At 40.5% G+C, this 21,951-nt stretch overlaps 1 protein-coding gene across 3 annotated transcripts; it reads right to left on the bottom strand.

Moving 5' to 3' along the window:
• Positions 1 to 2,219: 2,219 nt before the first annotated feature.
• TBC1D7 (TBC1 domain family member 7) lies at positions 2,220 to 21,185 on the bottom strand. 3 transcript variants are annotated; one of them, XM_064705244.1, is made up of 9 exons: positions 20,545 to 20,687; positions 19,010 to 19,209; positions 18,434 to 18,557; positions 17,690 to 17,770; positions 14,644 to 14,831; positions 12,896 to 13,033; positions 11,138 to 11,283; positions 3,920 to 4,049; positions 2,220 to 3,119 (listed from the first exon to the last, which is right to left on the bottom strand). In XM_064705244.1, exons 3-9 carry the CDS (start codon positions 18,543 to 18,545, stop codon positions 3,033 to 3,035), a joined length of 882 nt encoding a protein of 293 aa, XP_064561314.1. In that variant the 5' UTR covers positions 18,546 to 18,557; positions 19,010 to 19,209; positions 20,545 to 20,687; the 3' UTR covers positions 2,220 to 3,032. The 3 variants fall into 3 exon arrangements, with proteins under 3 accessions (XP_064561314.1, XP_064561316.1, XP_064561315.1); XM_064705246.1 differs by lacking the exon at positions 20,545 to 20,687 and adding an exon at positions 21,012 to 21,185 and having other exon boundaries at positions 2,862 to 3,119; XM_064705245.1 differs by having other exon boundaries at positions 2,862 to 3,119; positions 20,374 to 20,687.
• Positions 21,186 to 21,951: the final 766 nt, after the last annotated feature.

The raw sequence follows: 21,951 nt of genomic DNA, 5'->3' as shown, positions 1-21,951 counted from the left end.
TCACTCTCCAAAGTGAGTGCTTCAGTTCTGTCTATTGGGGGCGGGGGGGAAGCATAAAGGAAAAACACAAACAACAACCTAACACTTTTTGGGTTCTAAATGAACAAGGAAGCATGCAGCAACCAGTTACATACTCAGCCAGTCAAGGAGAAATTATGTAACAATAGAAAAAATACCTCATTTTCAAGCTTCTCAGGAAAAATGAATATTTGGTAACTTCTTATGTTCCTCCTGGATGACATAGAGGTTAACTGAAAACAACAAAGATAACCCCTTCTTCACCTTATTTAGCCAAAGATTTCAGTGGGAGACTCACCTACGTGCAACTTCAAAACATTGTGTTAGCCACTACAAGTCCATAGTAGATAAATGACCAAACGTGGACTTCCCATCAGAAGTGCCAAGCTGGACACCACAGCTACTGCACTGGTTTAGTTCAACAGGTGAAGAATGGTCACCACCAACCCCAGGCTGGTGACAATGTCTGGAGGGACAGACCGAAGCTTCCCTAACAATGGACTCTGCTCCAGGCTGGGACCTTAGAGGTACCTTGCCTCAACTTTCCCCTGACTGTCACATGCTGGGGACAGTGGAAGCTCCCGTTGTGCCATTCTGCTCCCTTGGGAAGCAAAGTGGTGAGATAAAGGTTTACATTCCACTGGGTGTACGAGCAACCGAGCAATCACTGAAAACTGACTGAGCCTAAGCGAGCCAGATTCATACTTCCAGTCTATTGGGAATTCAGGGCATCTTCTGCATAAACTGATTCCTTCTAAATCCACAGCTTAAGTTTGTGAGCGGACCCATTATGAGACATGCAAATGCCTCTCACCAGCAGTGAAGAAGCATGGCATTAAACCACCAAGCTCTCTCTTAAGCATAGCACCTTCTTCAGCATAGCCCACAATAAATAATGACCTCTGCAATAAGGAAACATTCCTGACCCTTCCTGGTACACACAAATGAAAAAGCTACATACAAGCTTCAGCAGGACATTACAGTGGAGCAGCATTTTGGGACCTGTCCCACATAAATGGGATGTTTAAGTGAAATTGCTGTTGTTTATGTGGAAACATGAAGTTTTTTCCTGTGAGGATGACCAAATATAGGTTGCCCAAAGAAGTGTTAAGACTCTTTCTCCTTGGTGTCAGTCAGAAGCCACACAGACATGCTTGGTCCTGGGCAACCAGCTCCAGGTGGCCCTGTTGGGCAGGGGGGTCAGGCCATGTGGACTCCAGAGGTTCCTGCCAACTTCAACCTTTCTAAGGCTCTGTAAAAGTTGATCTCTCTCTTCTGTGCAGCTCCAGGCCTGCCTACGGATAGAGAAAGGCTTCTTTAAATTAAAAAAAAAAGACTTATGGAGCCTTCAGTCAAAGAGTAATTGGAGGAACACCCACTGGCAAGCCTGGAAGCAGTAACACTGACTGGCATTTCTAATCCTGATGCAGTGCACCTCTCTTCACAGAATATGAGTTATTGATTCCCTTTCAGGACTGAAACAGCCGAACACCCTCGGTGTCATTGCTGCTTGTTTTTAAATGACCGAGTAATCTCTGTGTGAAGGCCCCAGTAATGCACCTGCACCTCTGGGGAGGTGTGAGCTGGCTGTGTGCCAGGGAACCCTTCACGCCAGCAACCCCTCAGACTGCACCCGTGGCCATTATGTGAAACACTTGTGCACTGCATGCTACAGGATGTAGGGCTGCTGCTAACACAACTTGTGTCCTTCCTGTGCACCTAGCCCAGCTCCCGTGCCTGCACGAGGAAAACAAGCACCCACCCGAAGTGAACTCCATGGCTTACACCACACTGCAGGCACAGCAATGGATTCCAAAGCAGACACAAAAATGCCTTTCCTGAACTGAGGCATTCCAGCAGCACCAACAGCAGGGTCTCAGCATCCAGCAGAGACCATGTCCCCAGGATTTTAGGGATAACCCCAGCTGAGTCCCAGGCTTCCCCCCTTAATGTGCTGCGAGGTAAACCTGACCCAGTTTAAAACAAAAGCTTCTAAAGAATTTCAAGTCTGTACAACACCAAGTGCAAGCTAAACACACTCTCTCAAGTGCAGCAAGCATCCTTGGAACTCAGCACACTAAGCACCAATTTGAGTCAAATAACACATTCTTATGTACAATTCCCTGGTCTATGCAAGAGGTAGAAATAGAATTTTACACTTTTACAAGAAAAAGATCAGTTCTCCAGTAAATCTCTACCTATGGCTAATCACTCCACTTTTACTCACACCATGAATTACATTTCTGCATTGAGTTAATTCTGAAATCTAAACCAAGAAGAATCAAATTACAACAGCTTCGAGCCAAGCACTCAGCAGAGGCATTGGTTATTACTGGGCTGTAATTCTGAATTACATTGGCTCATCCCACTGATTTTCTCCATACCGGCACAGATCCGCTTCTCTAGAACCTCTTCCATGAAGAACAAAGGAGATACAGCCATAGAGAGGTTCTGACATATAAAAAGTATTTTAAAACACTTCAGAAAAGGATTTCACCCCTGGTCATTGTCATGTCCTGTACCTCAGATTTGGGAAGTTACATTTATCGGAAAATTTACAGTGTTAAAAGAGTACAATTACATTCCTAGCAAAAGCATGCTTGTTCACCACCCAGCAGGCTGACATTCAGTAAATTCACTGTACAAATACCTCCAAGTAGTACCTAGTCATATCAAGTATAAGATGGCATACTGAAACATTTTTACATTACAAGTAAATCTATTTACCTTGCTTCAAGAGCTAGTTTTACTTCTGCAAAAGCAAGAGAGCACACTGTGCAACCAAAATACTGTAACTGGATGAACACATAACTGCAGATGTCATCGCCCCACCACGAAGTATCTTCATTCCATCTGTTTTTATTGAAAAATATTTACATATTGGTCACCATGCTTTAACAGCATCTTTACACAAAAGGGTTAATGAAGAACATCACACTAGGATGGGGGAAGGGTGGTAAAATGTCTTTTGGAAAGCCAAGTTTTTCCCAAGCTGTCGCAAGCCAGGAGAGCTCTCAGGCTGAGTGTGCCGGAGTCCCGCAGTGCGTGCGCCACAGATCCACAGCTTTGCTGACAATGGCGTCCGTGTTGTCCTGAGGAATCTGCAAAAGATCAGGGCAAGGTGCCTGCTCAGAGCACTCCATTCAGACTGCTTTGTTTAAAATAAAGACTTTGAACTTCCAGTTCAGATTTTATCTCTTTATTAAAAAGAAAGCAAAACTAGAATCCCATCTCCCTGTCCTCTCATCTCACCATCCCTCTGTCCTGCACACACCATATTACATCCAGGTTTTGGATAAACAGCTTGTATTTCCAAAATGCTGACAAGCAAGCAGGCACCTCACACTTCACACATCCCTGACCCCAGGCATGGCTCACACGGCCTATCCATGACCACAGACTGTGTCTCCTGTAACTCACCTGGGTTACACTGGGACCCCACAGTCCTGCTGAGACACCTCATTACTGTTCAGGGTCAGGTTCACAATCCCATCCTCACATCAACAGAAAACACACCGAGTCTACAGATTTGCACTCAGGCAAGACACAAAAAAAAAAGCACCAGAAACCAGCCCTTCTAGAAGCCTCCAGAAAAATTAACTGAACCTGACCTGCTCTTACTTTCACAGAAAAATCCTTTAGTGTCACAAGAATTGTTAATTCTGTACAAACAAAGACAATACATTCCCCAAGCCTAAAAATCACTTAATTCTATGGAAGCCTTAACTCCTGATAGAAGTTATTATTCTCATTGCTGAGCATTCTCCCTTCACCTCGGTACTGCTGCACTGTTCTCAGTAATGTAATAATAACTTTTGGTACGTCTGCAGCAGGCAAGCAATTCAGGCTGAAACAGTTATAAGCTATAAAAGGTAATGCAAAGCATAATTAGAGTACTTACATTTTCCAAAAACTGTGTGATCTTTTCTGCAGAATTCAGTGCTATTATCTTCATTTTAAAGGTTAATAATATCTCCACAGCAACAAACACAAGAATCTTGCAGGATCCACTTATAACTTTGTCCCAAACTCTACAAGAAAGTGAAAAGAAATAACTAAATATTATTGCAGTGTTTATCTGTTTATTTCTCTGCTAGAACAGCCTTTGTACAACCATCTCTATCCAGAATATTTTTCTGAACAACAGCAATGTACTGAATTATTTGGGTCAGGATAAGTAGAAGACATTTTATCAACTCCTCAATCTGTACAGAGCAGAGGGATGGCAAGCAGTAATTGGAATGTACTGATATGGTGTGTTGCTGTTTAGAGATTGAACTGTTTACAAGCTCAAGTACAAAAATCAAACCTTGGCTTAATAGCCTGGACTGTAACAACTACTCTACTGGACTACACAGCTACCTGAGTGTGTGGTAAAGATGAGAATTTTTCTTAATGCAAAAAAAAAAAAAAATTTCATTAGCGTGCCTAATAAAGATACTCTTCAATCAGCTAAGTTGCTAAAAATTCAAAAAGGTGTAATAGCAAACTACTACATCTCAAGCAGGTCATTGCTGTATGAAATACAAATATGATCTATCAGTAGGATATAATCCATGATGTTTAAATTAAGCACAAGGAACAACTATTAAATCTTCTAATCCATCCCACTGTGCACAGACACTCTCAGAAATACCTAGGCACTCCTACCTCTCGTGTGAAATCATACCTGGACCTCCTTGGGCAGGTGTCCAAGGGCTTCAGCAACAGAACTTGGATGAATATTAAAATGGATCATCACTAGCAAAACCTACTATTTGCCTGCAACAATTTGAAATCATCTCTCATCCAGCAGCTCTCTCAGGCCCAGCTCAAGAGACTCGGGATAAAAGATTACACAAAACAGTGTGAAACCATCTGTCAGATGGCAGCTTTTGTGGGCTCACATTATTTTTAGTTCTTGAATTTTAAGAGCTGTGTCAGAAAGAGTTTCTGAGGATTACAGTTCTTGCTCCTTCTGGGCACTTGTTCAAAGTATTTCTCCTCCCAAATAAAAATATGGGGAAAAAAAGATCACACACTGTCCTCCATAATTTCTGAATATAGTAACACTGACTGAAAAACATCTTCAACATCTTCTGCAGCCCACCTTCAGATTTGCATCTAAGGGTGTGCTCCTTCCAGGGACAACTCAATTTTTGTATGACCTCTCTCAGAAGAATTTGCCCTTCAGCCCCAAGCGCCAGGAGAGCACAACACAGGCATGACATGAACTCTGACAGCTGAGCTGAAGTGGAGGATCACACTTTTACACAAGGAATTACAACGGGAGAGCCCAGCCAAGAGCAGTGAAGGTGATGAAAGGAGAGAAAAGGTGAGAGAGCTGGGACTGCTCAGCTTGTAGAAGAGAGGGATCTGGGGAATCTTATCAATGTAAACCGGAAGAGAGAGCACAAAAAGGGTGGAGCCAGGCACTTCCCAATCATCTGAGGCAACAGGCACAAACTCAAACACAGCACTAGATTTTAACTTATAACAAAGAAAGGAGAAAAACAAATGCGTGGATCCTCAGGACTATTCTCAAAGTAGAAGGAAACAAAAAACCCACAAGGACAGATTGGGGGGGGTGGCGGGGGGAGGCACAGCCAATTTCTTTCCCCTTTGCAATTTAGTTTTAATTCCATGTCTTGCTATGATTGAACAATTAGTATAATCCCCACAGGGACAGGAACAACACACAATCCAAGATCAAAATCTTACTGCTTCATTTGTGGGTCAAGTATCCCAGGACAAATGATCACTGCAAATATTACTTTGCTGTTGATGTCAGGTCTAGGAAGCTTTAAGCAAGGGTATGAGAAAACTGAGACAACAGCTCTGTTCCACACTGTACAGGTCACTCCTGTTTACTTGTACAGCATTTTCCTTCCAAACACATCTGTTTAGAACACAAGAAAAACTCCCCATGTGCTCCATGTGCATCAGAACTGTAATTACAAGTGACAATTACAGAGAGTAGCAGATCTCAAAAACAGGAAATAATTTTTAAAGTTCATATCAAAGCTCATGTTAATTTGAAAACAAACTTACTAATCCTATTATAAAATACCCAGTCTTCTTTCATTATTTTGCTTCCAATTCTTCTGACTTCAGCCTCCATAATTACATTAGGTTACATGCTATGCTCAGAAAACACTCTATTGTTTTCCTGCATTATTTAGTCTGATTCCAGAACAAACGTTTTAACAATGGCAAAACAGATGCAGTATCTAAATCACCAGTGTCTTCACAGATTTTGGAAGATGGTGCACAGCAAAGTGCATGAATGAGATGTCAGCACTAACCAGCTGTGTCTGCTGCAGTATTTTTTCCTTAACATTTCCAGCTATTGTTACACTCAGTAAAACTCCACCAGTAACAGTAATTGGGAATGATTGTGCAACACTGTGATCAACAGTCAGCACCTTGTCTGTACCAGCAGAGCCAGGAACAACATAAACTGTCAAAAGTGGAAAAAAACCACAGCAGTTTCAAGGAAATATATTTTCTGATGATCCTATTCTAATACAGCAGTCTTTATACATTGTGTATACACAGGTGTCCTGCTTTCACTTTTTTAGTAGCAATCATTTAAGATCAACTTTACTGCAAATTTTTACCTGTTCTTTGATACTCCTGGAGAGGGGGAAAGTATAAGAGAAACATCATGAAACTGTACCTACAGCCCTACATAGGGATGCAGAAAAAGAAATACATATTGTGAACAAAATTCACTATGTTTTGTGTGACTATCATCCTCTGTAAAATACAACTGTTCGATTACCACAGGAACACTCTTGCAGGTGTTTCCTGAACAGCAAAGCAGTACTGACAACGACAAGGAAAAATAAAAAGAAATGGGAAGCTATAAAGGCAAAGAGCATGCCAAGGATTATGCAAATGAAACCATTTACTTTAACTGAGCCTCTTCTACAGACAAGATAGGGCACTCTGTGTGCACCTGTGTGTGCAGGGATGCCATTCTCCAGGCACTCTCTGAGGTTCCTGCAGCACCACAGTGCAGTAATACACAGGAGGCATCACAGCACTGCTGCTCTCTCCTTTTCTGATACATTACCATGAACCTCAGTTTTTCCCTACACTGCAGGGTAAACACACTCAACCTTATTTCCTGGTTCTGCTCCTCCAGCCATCCAGACAAGAGACATCTAAAAAGAACAAATGCTTTCTCCTCTGCCTGCACTTCTGGGTGTCCTTCCAGAGGTAACTGGGCATGGAGGGACATGATGAGGCCCACACAAATCTCACCCTGATCTATTATGATCTTGTGCCCATTCATTTCCAAACCTGGGAAGCAGCTCAGAGAGACAAAGGCAAACTGAATAAAGTTTCTCTGTAGTAGCAGCCCACATGCACATTCTTATGTCCTCCTGCTCCACAGTAAATTTAAGACATTTTCCATATTTCTGTTGTTTCTATTAACAAATTACTTATATTTTTACAACTAAATGTAATTTATGCAGGGCATGGAGATCACAGATGTAAAACTACAGAATTATATGAATACATGAGATAGTGCCAGTTTGAAAGTCAAAAGATTTCAGGAGAATGACAAAATACTTTGCCACTAGCAAGTTGCCAGAGACTAATAACCTAACAGCAGCCAGCCAATGCCAAGCCTTCAGTGCAGAGTACAAACAACATTAGGCAGGGGCCTGATATGTAGGCGGTATCATTAGGCCATAAAAAATGCCTGGCTAATTCACAATTACACTGCAAAGCTGCACTGCTTCTGCTGGATCATCTGGGCTGACTAAACTGGGAGCCAAAGGGACATTTTTCCTGTGGAGATGAAGCCACAAACAGGACCCCGAGGTTTAAGAGCAGCAATCTCCAGCTGAGGGCCCTCACAGCACCACTGGAACACTTTCCACACATGGGCTTACCAAACAGATGAGCAAATATGCTGCTGCACAAATCAAACAAACAAACAAACAGGGCAATGATGAATGTGAAAACAAAGGTGTGATCCAGTTCTCTGTCTCAGAGAGAAACACACCTTTCTGTGACTCTCAAACCTCTGCTACAGGCTGGTTCATATTCCAGAAAACACCCTGTCTATATTCCAGGTGGGATACAGAGTCTTTGGAATGGTCTGCTCCTCCCTTTCACCAATGTGCCACCTTTAAGAAGTTTGTTAAGAAGCTCATCACATAATATGCCAAGTGTATTAGACACTGCATAAGCTCAAAGCAAAAGTTTCCACGTGAAACCTGTCCGTATGTGTTTTCCAAGCCCACTTACAGTAAACTGATACATAAATTTTACCTATGGTGCAACTTGAAGTGTGTACAAAACAGTATTTATACTGAGTAGCAGTGCCTGTCAGGTACTGGTATTGTGCAACTTCATCCCACCATTACCAGGTATGCACAGCATGTACAAGTTTTGTACACCTTAGAGAAAACCAAACAAACACAAAAACCAATGAATTTTAGATTTATCTGCTTGACAGAGAAGACTATAGTTCATAGAAAGTAAGCAGCCACTCTAAGAAATGCAGTGGTAAATCACAAGTGAAAATATATCATAAAAGACTGTGTTCAGATAATCTCTCACTTCACAAGAAAGTAACTAAAATTCACGGGAGAACTGGAGACCTTCAAACCTCAGCAGTTTCAACACTGACATCTGGATGCATTTCAGATAAGCACTGGGGCTTCTAGATCCTAATCCAAACTGAGTCTCCAAGCATTAATTAAGTTCATCTGTCACACACTACCCATGAAGTATGTTATTTCCTCAGCGAATAAGGCCATTATGATTACAACTGAATAATTCACAAACCTAAACTGCCAAGAAAAAGTGCACTTTCATCATGTTCCCACAAGAACTGTAGGGAAAAGGGATTGTTCTGCGTCAGAAATACCAACACTGAAATTTGTTTTTATTCCAGAGTGATAGAAAAAGCCTGTATTTTGACCTTTTCCAGGGGGAAAAAAAAGTATTAAAAAATTTCAGGTAATCAAAATATTCTCATTTCAGTAAGGTAAAACAGCATATGGAAATGTTAAAGATGCATACTGATTAGACAAAATATTTCATGTAAATAAAACTAAATCAATATTATAGACGACTGAAGCCAAATATTCTTGCTAGATTAAATACAAAAATCAAAATTCTTCATCTAGATTTCTCCTTTTACACCATCAGGATGACATAGCTCCATTGAACTTTCAATTTTCAACAGAAATTTAAAAAAAACCTCCATCTTCCGAGAGCAAATCTGCTCTGATACAAATTCCTTCCTCAGCTCTTGTCCACAGCCATAAGATCCAGAAGCAAAATTGAATCACATGAGCTCTAAGCTCTAAACTGTAACAAACATCCTATACTATGCATGCTTACATAATTTCTGCAGTCACAGAAGTAGTAAAAGCTTTCAATCACCACATCACACAACCATTAGGCAGACAAGACTATTTTGGTGCCTTATAGGTGCTTGATGAGAAGAACTTGCCATGTAACAATAACCATGTTGCACCTAAAGGCCTCAATCCTTCACAAAATGTTTTTTTTCCGTCAAACATTATCCTTGACAATAATAAAACCTACAGAACCTCAAAGACCATGGTCCAACAAGAGCAGGGAGCATGACTTCTAATCTTACAGCTTGTTCCCTAAAATCTTCTTATTCTTATAAGGGTAAATAAAACATTTTTAAGAACAGCCATTTTCCACTTTCCTCCACAGAACATGAAGTACCAGATAAACAAACACTGCATCCACTATTCAGATTATTACCAACTTTACCACCATAAAAGCATTTTCTACAAAGCAATTTACAAAGCACTGCTAGGTTCCTATTCTAGCCACTGAAGTCCTGTGATTACCTCGAAGTAAAGTTTCTCTTGAACACTGTTACTTCTCAAAGTTTTTAGACAGCTGCAAATGACACCATTGTTTTCTCTGTGCCACATCCTGTTCAGCTATCAGCAACTCTTGTTAATGCAGAGAGAAGTTTCTCTACATTGAACTTGAATTTCCTGCTTTCTAAGAGTTCTCAGGCAGCAGAATTAGGGAAATCATACAAGCTTCATTTCAAAAGCCCTTCAGTGAAGTGACACACACAAGAATTTTTCCCTTTTAAAAGCTCAACAACCTATTTGTGACTGCAGAATCCTGATATATCCTACAATTTCATTAACTTTGTAATATTCAACTTGCCTTAGTACTTTTTAAAATAAACTTTCTGTCATAGTTTAACCCCAGCCAGCAACTGAGCAGCAGCCAATCATTCATGTACTACCTCCACCAGCGGGATGGGGGAAAAATTGGAAGGGTAGAAGCAAGAAACAAATTTGTGGGTGGAGAAAAAAGTTTCATCATTAAAAAGAAGTAATAATTTCTAAACAAATTGTAAGGAAGAGAGGAAAATAAAACCTGGGACAAGCGATACAACTGAGAACAGCTGCCCACCACCCTGACTGATGGCCAGTGAGTCCCCAGGCAAATGCTCCCACCTGCCAAGCTCCTCCTCAGCTGAACTGCTGAGCATGACTGCACACGGAATGGGATATTCCTTGGGCCAGCTGGAGTCAGCTGCCCTGGCTGTGACCCCTCCCAGCCATGTGCACCCCCAGCCCCCCTGCTGGTGAGGAGCAGAACGATGCCGTGTGAGCACTGCTCTGCAGGAACTAAAACATCCCTGTGCTCCAAAACACAGCCCCATACCAGTACTCTGAACAAATCTAACTCTATCCCAGCCAAAACCCATACACATTCCAAAATCTTTTTCATGTAACACTAATGCAATATTATAATCACTCCCTAAGCAGAGATTTTTGTCCAAAAGCCCAAAAACTGACTACCACTCAGCTATGTAACACTGACAGAGGGTTTGGAGTTCTGTATCCTAGGATGCACTAAGTGTCCAATAGAATCAGCTGGTATACTTAGCTCCATTCTTTTTATTTTCAGTAGGTGAAACAATCACACAGGGATTGATTATCTTGCATCAGTAACAAGGGGAATGAAATCCAATTTTATCATTTCCAAGTTAGCAATAAAGCTAACACCATAATCTTACAGACAAAGTATGGAAAGCTCTTTACCTGATAGTGACAGAAAGCTGAAATGACTATACAGTTACAAACAGAAAAAAAGAAAAAGAACTTGCCTCTGTAAACTGGACTCAGGTAAACATCCTGCAAAACACTTTTTAAACCAAAGATCGTAGGGGAGTTTGCTCATTGCAGAACATGCCTTCAGATGCATCAGCAGTCTGTTATCTTCAATGTTCAAATACTGCTCCAGAACTTTTGGCTGAGAAAGGATTAGAAAATTTTAGGTAACTCACATCAGAATACCTTCATAGTTAATGCACACTGTAAGACAAGCACTGTCTTAACAATTCAATTAATGTAATGGAGCAATGTAACATATTAAAATAATGTACCTTCATTGCTTTAATTGTTCCAAAATACAGGTGTTACCGACTTTTGCAATTAACTAATTATGTACTTAATCAAAGAAACAACAGCTTCCTGAAACTGCTGACCACTAGCAGAACTTCCAAGATATGCAGTATTCCCTGGTGCAAGGATGTGCTTCAGAGCTTCAAGCAATGCAAAGATTAAACGAGCACTAATTACTGCTACCTTCACAAGTAAAATCGAGTTTCATTCACCTCAAACCAAATCACCTCAGCACACATCAAAAATATCTACACACAACACAGCAAAACCCAAAAAATCAATTCTGAGAGCAAATCCCTGTGCAACCCATTAAAGGATGGACACTGACTTATTGCTTAAAAACCCTAAGTATTTAAGGCATAAATGTGGATAATTTTCTCATCTTGTTTAAATTTTAATGTAACATAATACACATTTTCATAAATTCTTGACTACCTTTATGCTTTGTCATAGTTAGGCAAACTGCTAAGGACTTCAACTGTCAAAGGCAAAAAACGTTTACTTTGCCAATATTCTCACCTACTGAGTCTTGGCACATTGATTGTGTTACAAAAAAAAAATAAAAAATAGGGAGGGAGACACTTGGCACTCATCACAACATATGAACACACACTTTGAAAATATTCCTTTCTCCTTTGAACTGGTATAGTTGAATGCACCACCCACAGATACAAGAGGCAGATTTAAAAATTATTTCTTAGCTCCAGAAGAACTAACAAGGGCAGGCATAATTTTCCTCAGCAAATTTCTATTCAGCAATTGCTGGTGCACATGTACTCGATATTTTTACTTTTTAGTACATTGTTCACTAAAAATTCCTTATCTGTTACAGCTTTTTGAAAAACTACAAGAACTTTCATCATTTTGGTAAGTACACATTAAAATCAAATTTTCATTTTATAAATTTATAAATCAGGAAAACAGAAATTCAAAATTAATATTCTGTGTTAGTGTTTAAATTGTCAGTGTTACAAAAAATCTATTCCACTTCTTATTATAACTTGATCTGCAACATACTGTTTTTCTGAAGATGGAGTATCTGCCTCATTTATAAAGTAAACTGTGCTTTGTCTATCGTCCAATGAGCAGCATGTGAATGCCAGAGATGCAGCCCAAAAAGTAGCAGACATACATCAAGATTTCTTCACTTTTGACATTTTAATTGTTTAAAGAAAAATTTCAAGTGACCAATTTGTGAGACATATAATTCAACTGGATACAATGTAAACTTTAGAGAAAAAAGTTAATTGAAAATTACCACATACCAAACAAAAACTATTTCTAATGCTACATTGAACAGGGCAGCACAGTCACAACGCAAAAAGCACTCCTCCCCTATTTTCAAAGTAGCTGGTGGAACAGAATCCAAGGGTGTCACTTCTGATTCTCCAGTTGTTTCCCTCTGTTAATGCTTTCTATGACTGCTTCTCCTTGCAAAAAAAAAAATCCTTTTTCCTTACCAGCTGTTGTAATGAATCTTTGTGCTTGCTGTTCAGCTGATTCACAAAACAACTGACAAGCCAATAGCATTCTATAGGATCCTCTACCATTTCCTCCATTGCTTTAGCAATAGCAAGAAACACTTCATCTTCAGGTTCCTGAAAAACAAAGCAAAAAAAGTGACCTACAAAGTATTGGACTATTCTGATTTAAAGTATTCTTATATTCCTTTTCTCTGCTATTCAGGGAAAAAAGCAGGAATCAACATACACAAAAAGCTGTTCTGACGTTCCTAAACAAGACATCGGCAGCAGCTGCATGATGATGACAGATATCTATTAAAACAGAGCAAGTAGGACTTGCCTTGCTTTTAAAACCAAAATATGCTTCAGTGTATAGAGAGTCCTAAATACTACTGCGTTTGTGTCTCTGCCACACAGACTGCTCCCATATGCACATATCCTTACTTGAACTCTCTGCATTCGGATGCACAAAACACTCAGCAGACTTCCGTTTGTTACTCAAACATTTCAAAATATTTAGATCAATCTGACATCTCTATCTCCCTCTGCCTCTACAATAAACACCTGCATTACCATCAAGAGCAACCTCTCGTAAGTTTAAGGGGACAGTGAGACTGCACTGAAAAGAGAACAAACGCTTTCTGCAGCAGCAAAACAAACCTGAGTCACAGGACTAATGACTGAGGCTCTGCTAAACACCGTCGCTATGAAACCTCACCACAGTCCTGACAGCAGCTCTGGGATGCGCTGATAGAACACTTGCTCAGAAGGCAATACTGCTCTAGAAGGGAGGAATTTTCAGCCCACTGCATCACATGCCAAAATCAAGGAAATTTCTCTACCGGAAATTTGCAGGGTAGGATGGCCACATTCCTAGGAAATGGTAAGTGTATGAAAACATTCCCTCCTCTGACAAGAGAATGCTGCAGGCAATCCTCCAATTCTAAATATTACTAAATTTTCCGTATCAAGTCTAACCTTTTTTCATTTAGAACTTTTCTTTAAGTACTTATGTCAAAATTTGCGATTACAGATGAAAATTACAAATTAAGCTGGGCTGGAGTCAATACGGATAAATTAACTACAGGACAAATCCACTTAGAAAGCTCTGTGGCTCCTTTCCTCATCTCCTATTTCATGGAGAAAAGAAAGAACCACTCACTGTTTTTATCATTACACTACTAATTCACCATCACAACACAGCCTTGTTTAACCATGTGGGTTTATACTGTGAACAGCAGAGTATGTGCCCTACCTGACAGAAGCCCAGGTCAGTTCAGACTAAGAAAAAAAGGAGGACAATACACTGAAGTCTAGATTTAAAAACAAATAATTTAAGTATTTGCTGCAACTTGCATTAAATCACTGCTTGTACACGCTCTGAATTACCCTTGTTTCAGAAACGTAAGAACCTATGAGCTACAATGAGATGATGTCATTTCATGTCAGTGCTATAAAGAAACTGAAGTGCCCCGGAGTACAAAAGGCTTGAAACCTAGCAGGAAAAAAGGACAAAAGAGATTTTAAGGCATAAAATCTTACATAAGTACTCAGGGGCAGGAAAAGAGAAAAGCACTTTGACTAAAATTCTTTATTTTATACTAGTACTTCTCTGCTTTCCATTCACCTTACCTGCTCTATCTACAAGCACTTGTGGGGTGACCTGCAGTTCAGTTTCTCACTGGTTTACAGTTTCAAGTTCAATAAAGTACTGTATTTAACAGACTCTTAAAATCACCACTGACCAATGGAAAAGCTACGTTTCGAGGCAGTTTTCCTGATTCCAGCTGATGTATGCGGAGGAAAACATCAACCTGTGGGGTAGAATCATTAATAAAGCGAATCACACGGAGAGCGTGGTGAATGTCCCAGTACTGCTCCTTCCGGTACTTCATCACCAAAGCATGAGATTCGTGGTGAGGAGGAATGATTCCTAAACAAAAAAAAAAAATTAAATTGAATTTTAAAAATTAAAAGAAAAAAATATAAGCAATTGTAAGGAGGAATCCTACTTTTATGTGTCTAGTTTTCAGTACAGTATTAGTTGTATATTTGTGCCGAGCTTCCATTTATTTTGAAAACAAAGTCACTGTAGAATGATTTTTATATACATTAGCTGTTCATTTTCTCAAATTCTACACTTTGTCTGAGATGACAGAGAATATATACATGCAACTAACTAATGCAAAGATACTGTTCACTGCAGTAATAATTACTGCCAGAAAAGTCTTTACTCACTGTATCAGAGATTAATTCTCCCTAAAATGACATTCAAAAACCAAAATCAATCAGTTGAATCAATTAAAGATTAGAACTTAAAATGTCACATAATCACTTGTAAAGTAACATTTGTTATTTTCTTAGCAGAACACAAATATCTTTTCTAGTTTTCTGGGAGAAAAAAAAATTTAAAAAGTATCTAAGTAGAAAGGCAAAGAAAATTACACAGCATCTCCAGCAGAGATACTTACCATTTCACTCAGTCCTTTCCCCTACCTGTGAGTCTTGCCATGCACTGATTTTCACAACAAAACTGTCACAGACTTCAACAGAAATAAAAACATATATACACCTCAGCAAAAAATGCCATTTCCCTATCACTAGTGGAGCAGAATTTTTCCCAGTGTAGAAACCCATGAGAACAAAGTATTCTTCAAAAGTCAGTTCTGAAACAAGGTACCTGCTCCTTTTACCTCTCATTTAAAGAAAAAAATATTCCTGCCAAGTGTTACACCATGAAATGGCTGCGTTGAGGAACAAGCACATCAGACAGAAAATTATCTTTTCTTTTCCAGCTGCAAACCTGTCTGCATTTCAAAAGCTGGAAGAAAGCAAGACATTTTTCACGATACGCCAAAAGAGAGTCAACATCATAACTGTGTGTACATACTGCCAACTGCTCTCCTCAAACACAGAGGACAACCTTAGGCAGGCAAAACAAACTGAAACAACAGAGGGGTGCCTGGAAACCATCAGGAGTCATCCTCAAATAGGAAGGTAACAGAGGAATTTCTGACATACCATGTCACCTGGGACATCAGCAAGCCTTGGCACATGTCTGAGAGGGTTTTGTTGACAGGACACACTCCCTTTTCTTAAATTATTAACATTATTTAGAGGTAACATAACACCTCCCACCAGAAATGGACTGGGCTGTGGTTCCAGCCATTTAGGGGGAGATATTTTGAACTGTCCTTCGCAATACCAGCTTTTCTAACAACTGCTAACACTGAAATGCAGTGTAAGGAAAGTCCCTGAATCTCTGTTCACCCAAGGCATGTTAAAGAATAACAGCAGGAATACTTGAAATCAGAATATCGTGAGTTTGAAGGGAACCACAAGGACCACTGAGTCCCCCTCCTGGCCTTTCACAAGACTACTCCAAAAAATCACACTGCCTGAGAGCAGAGCTCACTTCTTGAGCTCTGTCAGGCTTGGTGCTGTGACCACTTCCCTGGGAAACTGTTCCAGTGCCAAACCACCCCTTATTCTGATATCCAACCCAAACCTGCCCTGAAACAACTTCATGCTGTGAAATGACTCACTCTGGGTTTAAAATACAACACACTTTTTAGAACCAGTATAACTTTCCATGCAGTTGATTCATAAGGAGTATTGTGTTATCATATGATTCACAGATCCTTTATCTAAAGCAGCCCAAGACCTGGCTCTGCAGCGAGCCACAATTTTGAAAAGAGACGTATTTCACTATTATAAAGCTGGCTGAAGGATTCTGTACTGAGTTGCTTGTCCAAAACTCCTATGCTGTATTTCCCACTATGAATATTTTAAAGGATGCTGACTACTGCCCAGAATACAATAATATTGTTAATGGCAGAGCCTTTTATCAAGTAGGACTACTCTGTAAGTTCAACGCCAAGAACTTCAAGCTTTGTAATTAGATATTGCCCCTTCTGTGCAGTGTTTACTTACTACCTTTGCCAAAAAAAACAGGAATAAAAATTATATTCCACATAATCAGGAATATGAAGCCAAAACTTTCAAAATGTAAAAAACTGGAAGGAGAAAAAATGAATTAGAAAATTAAGATTTTTTTAAACCCCTCCTGTCTCCAAGTGGACATGACTTTGCATCTAGTCAACAAATGTACTTGATCAGTTAGTGCAAAGCCATTAGTACTTTTGAATTAGTTATCTGACTAGTGCACTTCTAGGAAAATATAATCTATTTATGGTTTTTATGGTTTTTACAGTTTCTGGGGATACCATTAACTTGTCTTCACCCTTGTATCTTCTTCAACGGCAAATACAATTCAAAGCCAGCAGCGAAACCGTAAGAAACCAATATTCTGCAGAACACAAAACTTCTCTTTAGAATAAACATGTATTCCATGCTTTACTCAGTTTAAAATTAATCACAATTTTACTTCAACTTCATTGTCTGCTATTTCAGGAGCACAACTGAATATCTTATCAGATATACATAACTTCTTATAATCCACATTTCAAATTCATTTCATAAATGTACTTGGATAGTGTTACAAAGTTAAATACAGAAACACACACTCCTAGGCACATTTCAGCAAAGTTCTCAAAAACTTGTTTTATGTTTGCCATTGGATATCCAAGGTGGATACAAAAGAAGGCTAAATATGCATCAGTAGGCAAGGTAATACAGAATAATCCTGTCATTACTTCTTGAAAGACAAAAAAAAATTGAAAAAAGAAAAGATTGCACCTTCCTACATTCCATGTTATACAGATACATAACATTCTATATTCTGTGTTATACAGATACATATACAATATACATTCTGTATTCCATTCATACCTAGAAGCACTTTCCACACCAGTATACGATACATGGATGGAAGAGGAAACCTTTGACTAAATGTGCAAAGCTTCTCAATATCTGTAAAGAAATGAAAAGAAAAAAAATTCAGGACAAATTTAAATACAGTTACAAATAGGCTTGCATCTCTGACCCAGGCAAGTATGACAAACTTTAGTTGAAGATAGAAATTCTCTATTTCACCACATATTATCAACAAATGCTTTCACTGCTTTCACATTGGCCTTACAGTAAAACTACTCCAGGTCTCATAAGGAGGAGACTGGACCATTTTTATAGGCATTTTGTAAAGCATGTCACTGTCAAAATAATTAAGGCCTTTTTTAAAGGGACAACATTTATCTTTCTGTTCTGCCAGAGATGTGGCACTCCTCAGGGACCAAAAGCAATAACATCTTCATTGCTTTGAAGTTAGATGGAATTGACAGCATGAGATGATGCATTCTCAGATTAAAATTGCTTTCCCTAAAAATCTTTAAGTTTCTTGGGCACAGAGAATGAAAGAAGGAAAAAAAACCAAGCAAGATGACAAATCTTTAATAGTTTTTAAAATCAGATTTTCAGGTCTTTGAAAATCGAAGGTCTGCTAGCACTGACTGAGGAATTACTGGTGAAAGATGCAAAAGTGAAAAAAGTATTAAGCACAGCAGGTAAGCATCATCTATTACTCCCTCCCAGGCCCCTAATCACCAAGAAATAGAGCAAACAGTGAAATCAACTTGCCCAAACGATCATCCTTCAGCAGAATTTCCAGCGACTTCTTCTCTTCAACTCCACGAAATCCCACTTTTTCATAATACACTGAGCGGAAGTTTCTCTGAGAGTCATCAGCCATGGCTGATTCCTCCTGAAGAAACAATGAATTCCTCTGAAGACTGACAAACACACATTCCTATTGCTTTAAGGTCAAGGAATTTTGCACACTGATATAAATTTACTGCCTATGTCTCTACAGTATTAATAAACCCTACAGAATATTAAATCTTCCAAGATGTTTTTTGTCACATACTTACATAAACAATTATAAATGTAATTTATTCTAAACAAGATCTAAAGATGCCAACTTTACAGACAAAATTAAGGGATTTTTAAAAATTATCCACATAGTATATCAGGCTAAATTCCAAAAAGTTTTTTAAAAACTGCTGGAGAATGACTTAAATATTTTATGCCATGCCCTGTACTTCAAAACCAACATTAAAAAGTACAGTTACAAGTCTGACAAAATTCTGACTACAAAAACCCCACTCAAGTAGAACTACTGCCCACATAAGTAAAATTATTAGGTTTCTTACTCACCAGTCAAGGTAATCAGAAGCAAGGGCAAGCCAGAGCTGGCCTCAGTGGCACAGGGGGGACAGGGAAGAATAAGGCTGGGTGTGTAGGTTTCTTCTTAAGCTGCAGATAGGAATTAAATGCTCATGTTGTTACCAGCTGCTGTAACAGCCACAGCCTTGAGCTTGTTATTCCAGCACTAAAACCAAATAAATGTCTCATCCCTGTAGTGGAGACAAAGGTAAATTCCAGTGAGTGCTTTGTGTATCAGAACAACTGTAAATGACATTTCAATTCAGCTCAGCCCTCTAACTATCAATTCTCTCTCCTCTTCAGGCTTGCAAACATGAGAAAGTTCTGTTTCCTAACTCCAAGGACTAAGAACAATCTTAACTTTTATCTTGTCCAGTCACAGCAGCAAAACTTCGAGAAAAATGATTTATTTTGACTAAAGAGCAGTGAATGATGCATTGAGAAGCTTTATAGTTAAATTCTTCTTTTCCTTGCAGAACCAAAGTACACATCAGGAGCAAAGCACTTACAGATATAAACAAAGGCCACAATTTATAGAGAGTGCACACATTTAAATTTCTATCTCCAGAATGCCTATTTGTGTTTCAAATTATGTCTGATTTTTGTGCTTTGTAGGATCAGGGCCAAGACCAGACAGCAAAATACAAACGAGCAAATGACTGAATTAGTGCTTTCTGAGATAGGCCAAATATTATTTTAAAACCAGAGAAAAAAGAAATAAATATTACTTGCAACACATTCCAGTCCTGCACTATCCTTAAGAAAATGACTGGAATATTCATGTTTGGTGTATTTAAGGGTCCACTGATCAGAATGCCCACTGTTTACATTACAGCCATGTTTAAAAGCAGACTTCAGATGTGATAGACAGTCAACTACTTTTGAAAATTTTCAGATTTTTTTTGACAATTGTCAGATTGTCAAATTTTTTTGAAAATTTCAGATTGTCAAATTTTTAAAAGCTGAATTTAGTAAGTGTTATTTAGAAAAACAGCTTAAAAAAAAAACAAAAATAAAACACGTCTAGCCATACCACTTGTGGAAAAAATGACAAGAAATATACAGAACAGGAACATGAAATGTAACTTGAAAAATAACAGTAGGACCTATTAGCCAGGTATACTATTTTAATAATTTTAAACTAGCACTTTAACAGCAGTACATTTTATTTATTCAGCGGTAAAAGGAGGAAGATAGTTTGTTTCCTCCCTCCCAACTTAGGATTTGTATCTCCATGTTCTACAAATGACCAGTATTCCAATCTTTACACCCTGGAAAAAGAAAGGGGGAAAACAAATCCTTAGCCAGCTCATTAGAAGTGTGCTGTACAGAAGTGTGTAATTCATTCGTCCTACCCTCAATTACAGCATTTTCGGCCTCACCAGCGCCTTTCCCGGTACCATTAAGTGTCACTCCTGGGGGCAGCGGCGCCGCACAGGCCGGGGCTGCGGAGCCACCGCGCTCTGCCCCCGACCGAGCACCCTTCCCCGCAGGCCCTGCCGGAGGCTCCCCCCACCCGGCCGTACCTCGGGGGGCTCAATTCCCGGCCTCCGTCACAGTCCCAGAGGAAAACAAGGGCACATTTGGGCACGGGATCAACGCGCCCCGGGAATTCGGGCGCCTGCCCGAGGTGCCGGGGGGGGGCGGCGGGGGGAGCCCGGCGCGGCCCGAGCGCGGCGCGGGTGCGGCGCATGCGCGGGCCGGTCCCGCCCCGGCGGCGGGCGGAGCGCTGGGGGTGCCGTGATGGGCGCGCTCCGGGGGTCGCGGTTTCTGCTGTGGGCGTTCCGCAGCCTCTCGGGGTCACCCGGTTCATTCCGCACCCCGCCTGTGCTCCCCGCCGCTCCTCAGCTCCGCCCCTCAGCCCTCAGAGGGCATCTGTCCCTCAGAGCCGGCTGCCCGCCTGGCGCGGGTGCGCTGAGGGCTGCGCCGCCTTGTTTGCCGTCATGATGGGTTTCGCCCCCATCCGCGGTGACTCCAAGGGCGCGTTACTTACAGAGACCTCTGGGAAGCGAAGTGCATTTCGCAAAACTGAGATTTACTCCGGCGCTTGTGATCGAAGTGCTGGGTGCTAAATATCCCGCCCCTCAGAACAGATAAAGGAACTACGTCTCGCTGCTGAAAGCCTCAAAAATCAACCTGCGTTGCCAAAACTAGGGGGCATCAAACTAAGTAGTGTGGTTTTGGTTCCGGGTTAGGGTACTTCTGTAGCTGTTGGTGATGTTTATGTGTGGGACTTTGCCAGCCCCTCTGTGCTATTGCAAACACTGGACACCTGCTCGCCCCAGGAGTGGAGTTTCCTGCTCGGAGCCCCTTTCCAGGAGCAGAAACTTGAACGAGGCCATCGAGTGCCTGAGTTAGTTGCAGCAAGATTCTGAAGTGCTAGAATCACAGAGTCAGTTAGGTTGGAAAAGACCTTTGAGATTGTCGAGTCCAACCTTTGACCAAACACCACCTTGTCAGCTTACACCAGAGTGCCAAGTTCAGCTTTTCCTTAAACACTCCAGGGACAGTGACTCCACCACCTCTCTGGGCAGCCCATTCCAATGTTTAGACACCCTTTTGGTGAAGAAATCCTTCCTTATGTCCAACCTGAAACTCGGGAGAGGAGGCTGACCCCTATTTAGGAGGCCACATCCTCCTTGCAGGCAATTGTAGGGAGCAACCAGGTCACCCCTGAGCCTCCTTTTCTCCAGGCTCAACGCCCCCAGATCTCTCAGCTGCTCAACAGGAATTGTGCCTTCCCCAGCTTCGTTGCCCTTCTCTGGACCTGCTCCATCACCTCAGCATCATTCTTGAATTGAGATCCCAGAACTGGGCACAGCACAGGAGCTGTGGCCTCCCCAGTGCCAGAGAGAGAAGACAAGGCAGCTGCTGAGGTTATGGGGCCTATTTCCAAATGCACAGGACATCCCATTATTTTAATCTTGCCCCAC

Source organism: Zonotrichia leucophrys, chromosome 2 (assembly GCF_028769735.1).
Source record: "Zonotrichia leucophrys gambelii isolate GWCS_2022_RI chromosome 2, RI_Zleu_2.0, whole genome shotgun sequence".
NCBI classification, from domain to species: Eukaryota; Metazoa; Chordata; class Aves; order Passeriformes; family Passerellidae; genus Zonotrichia; species Zonotrichia leucophrys.
Note: the sequence above shows the minus strand (reverse complement) of the source record. Positions and strands in the feature narration are given on the sequence as shown.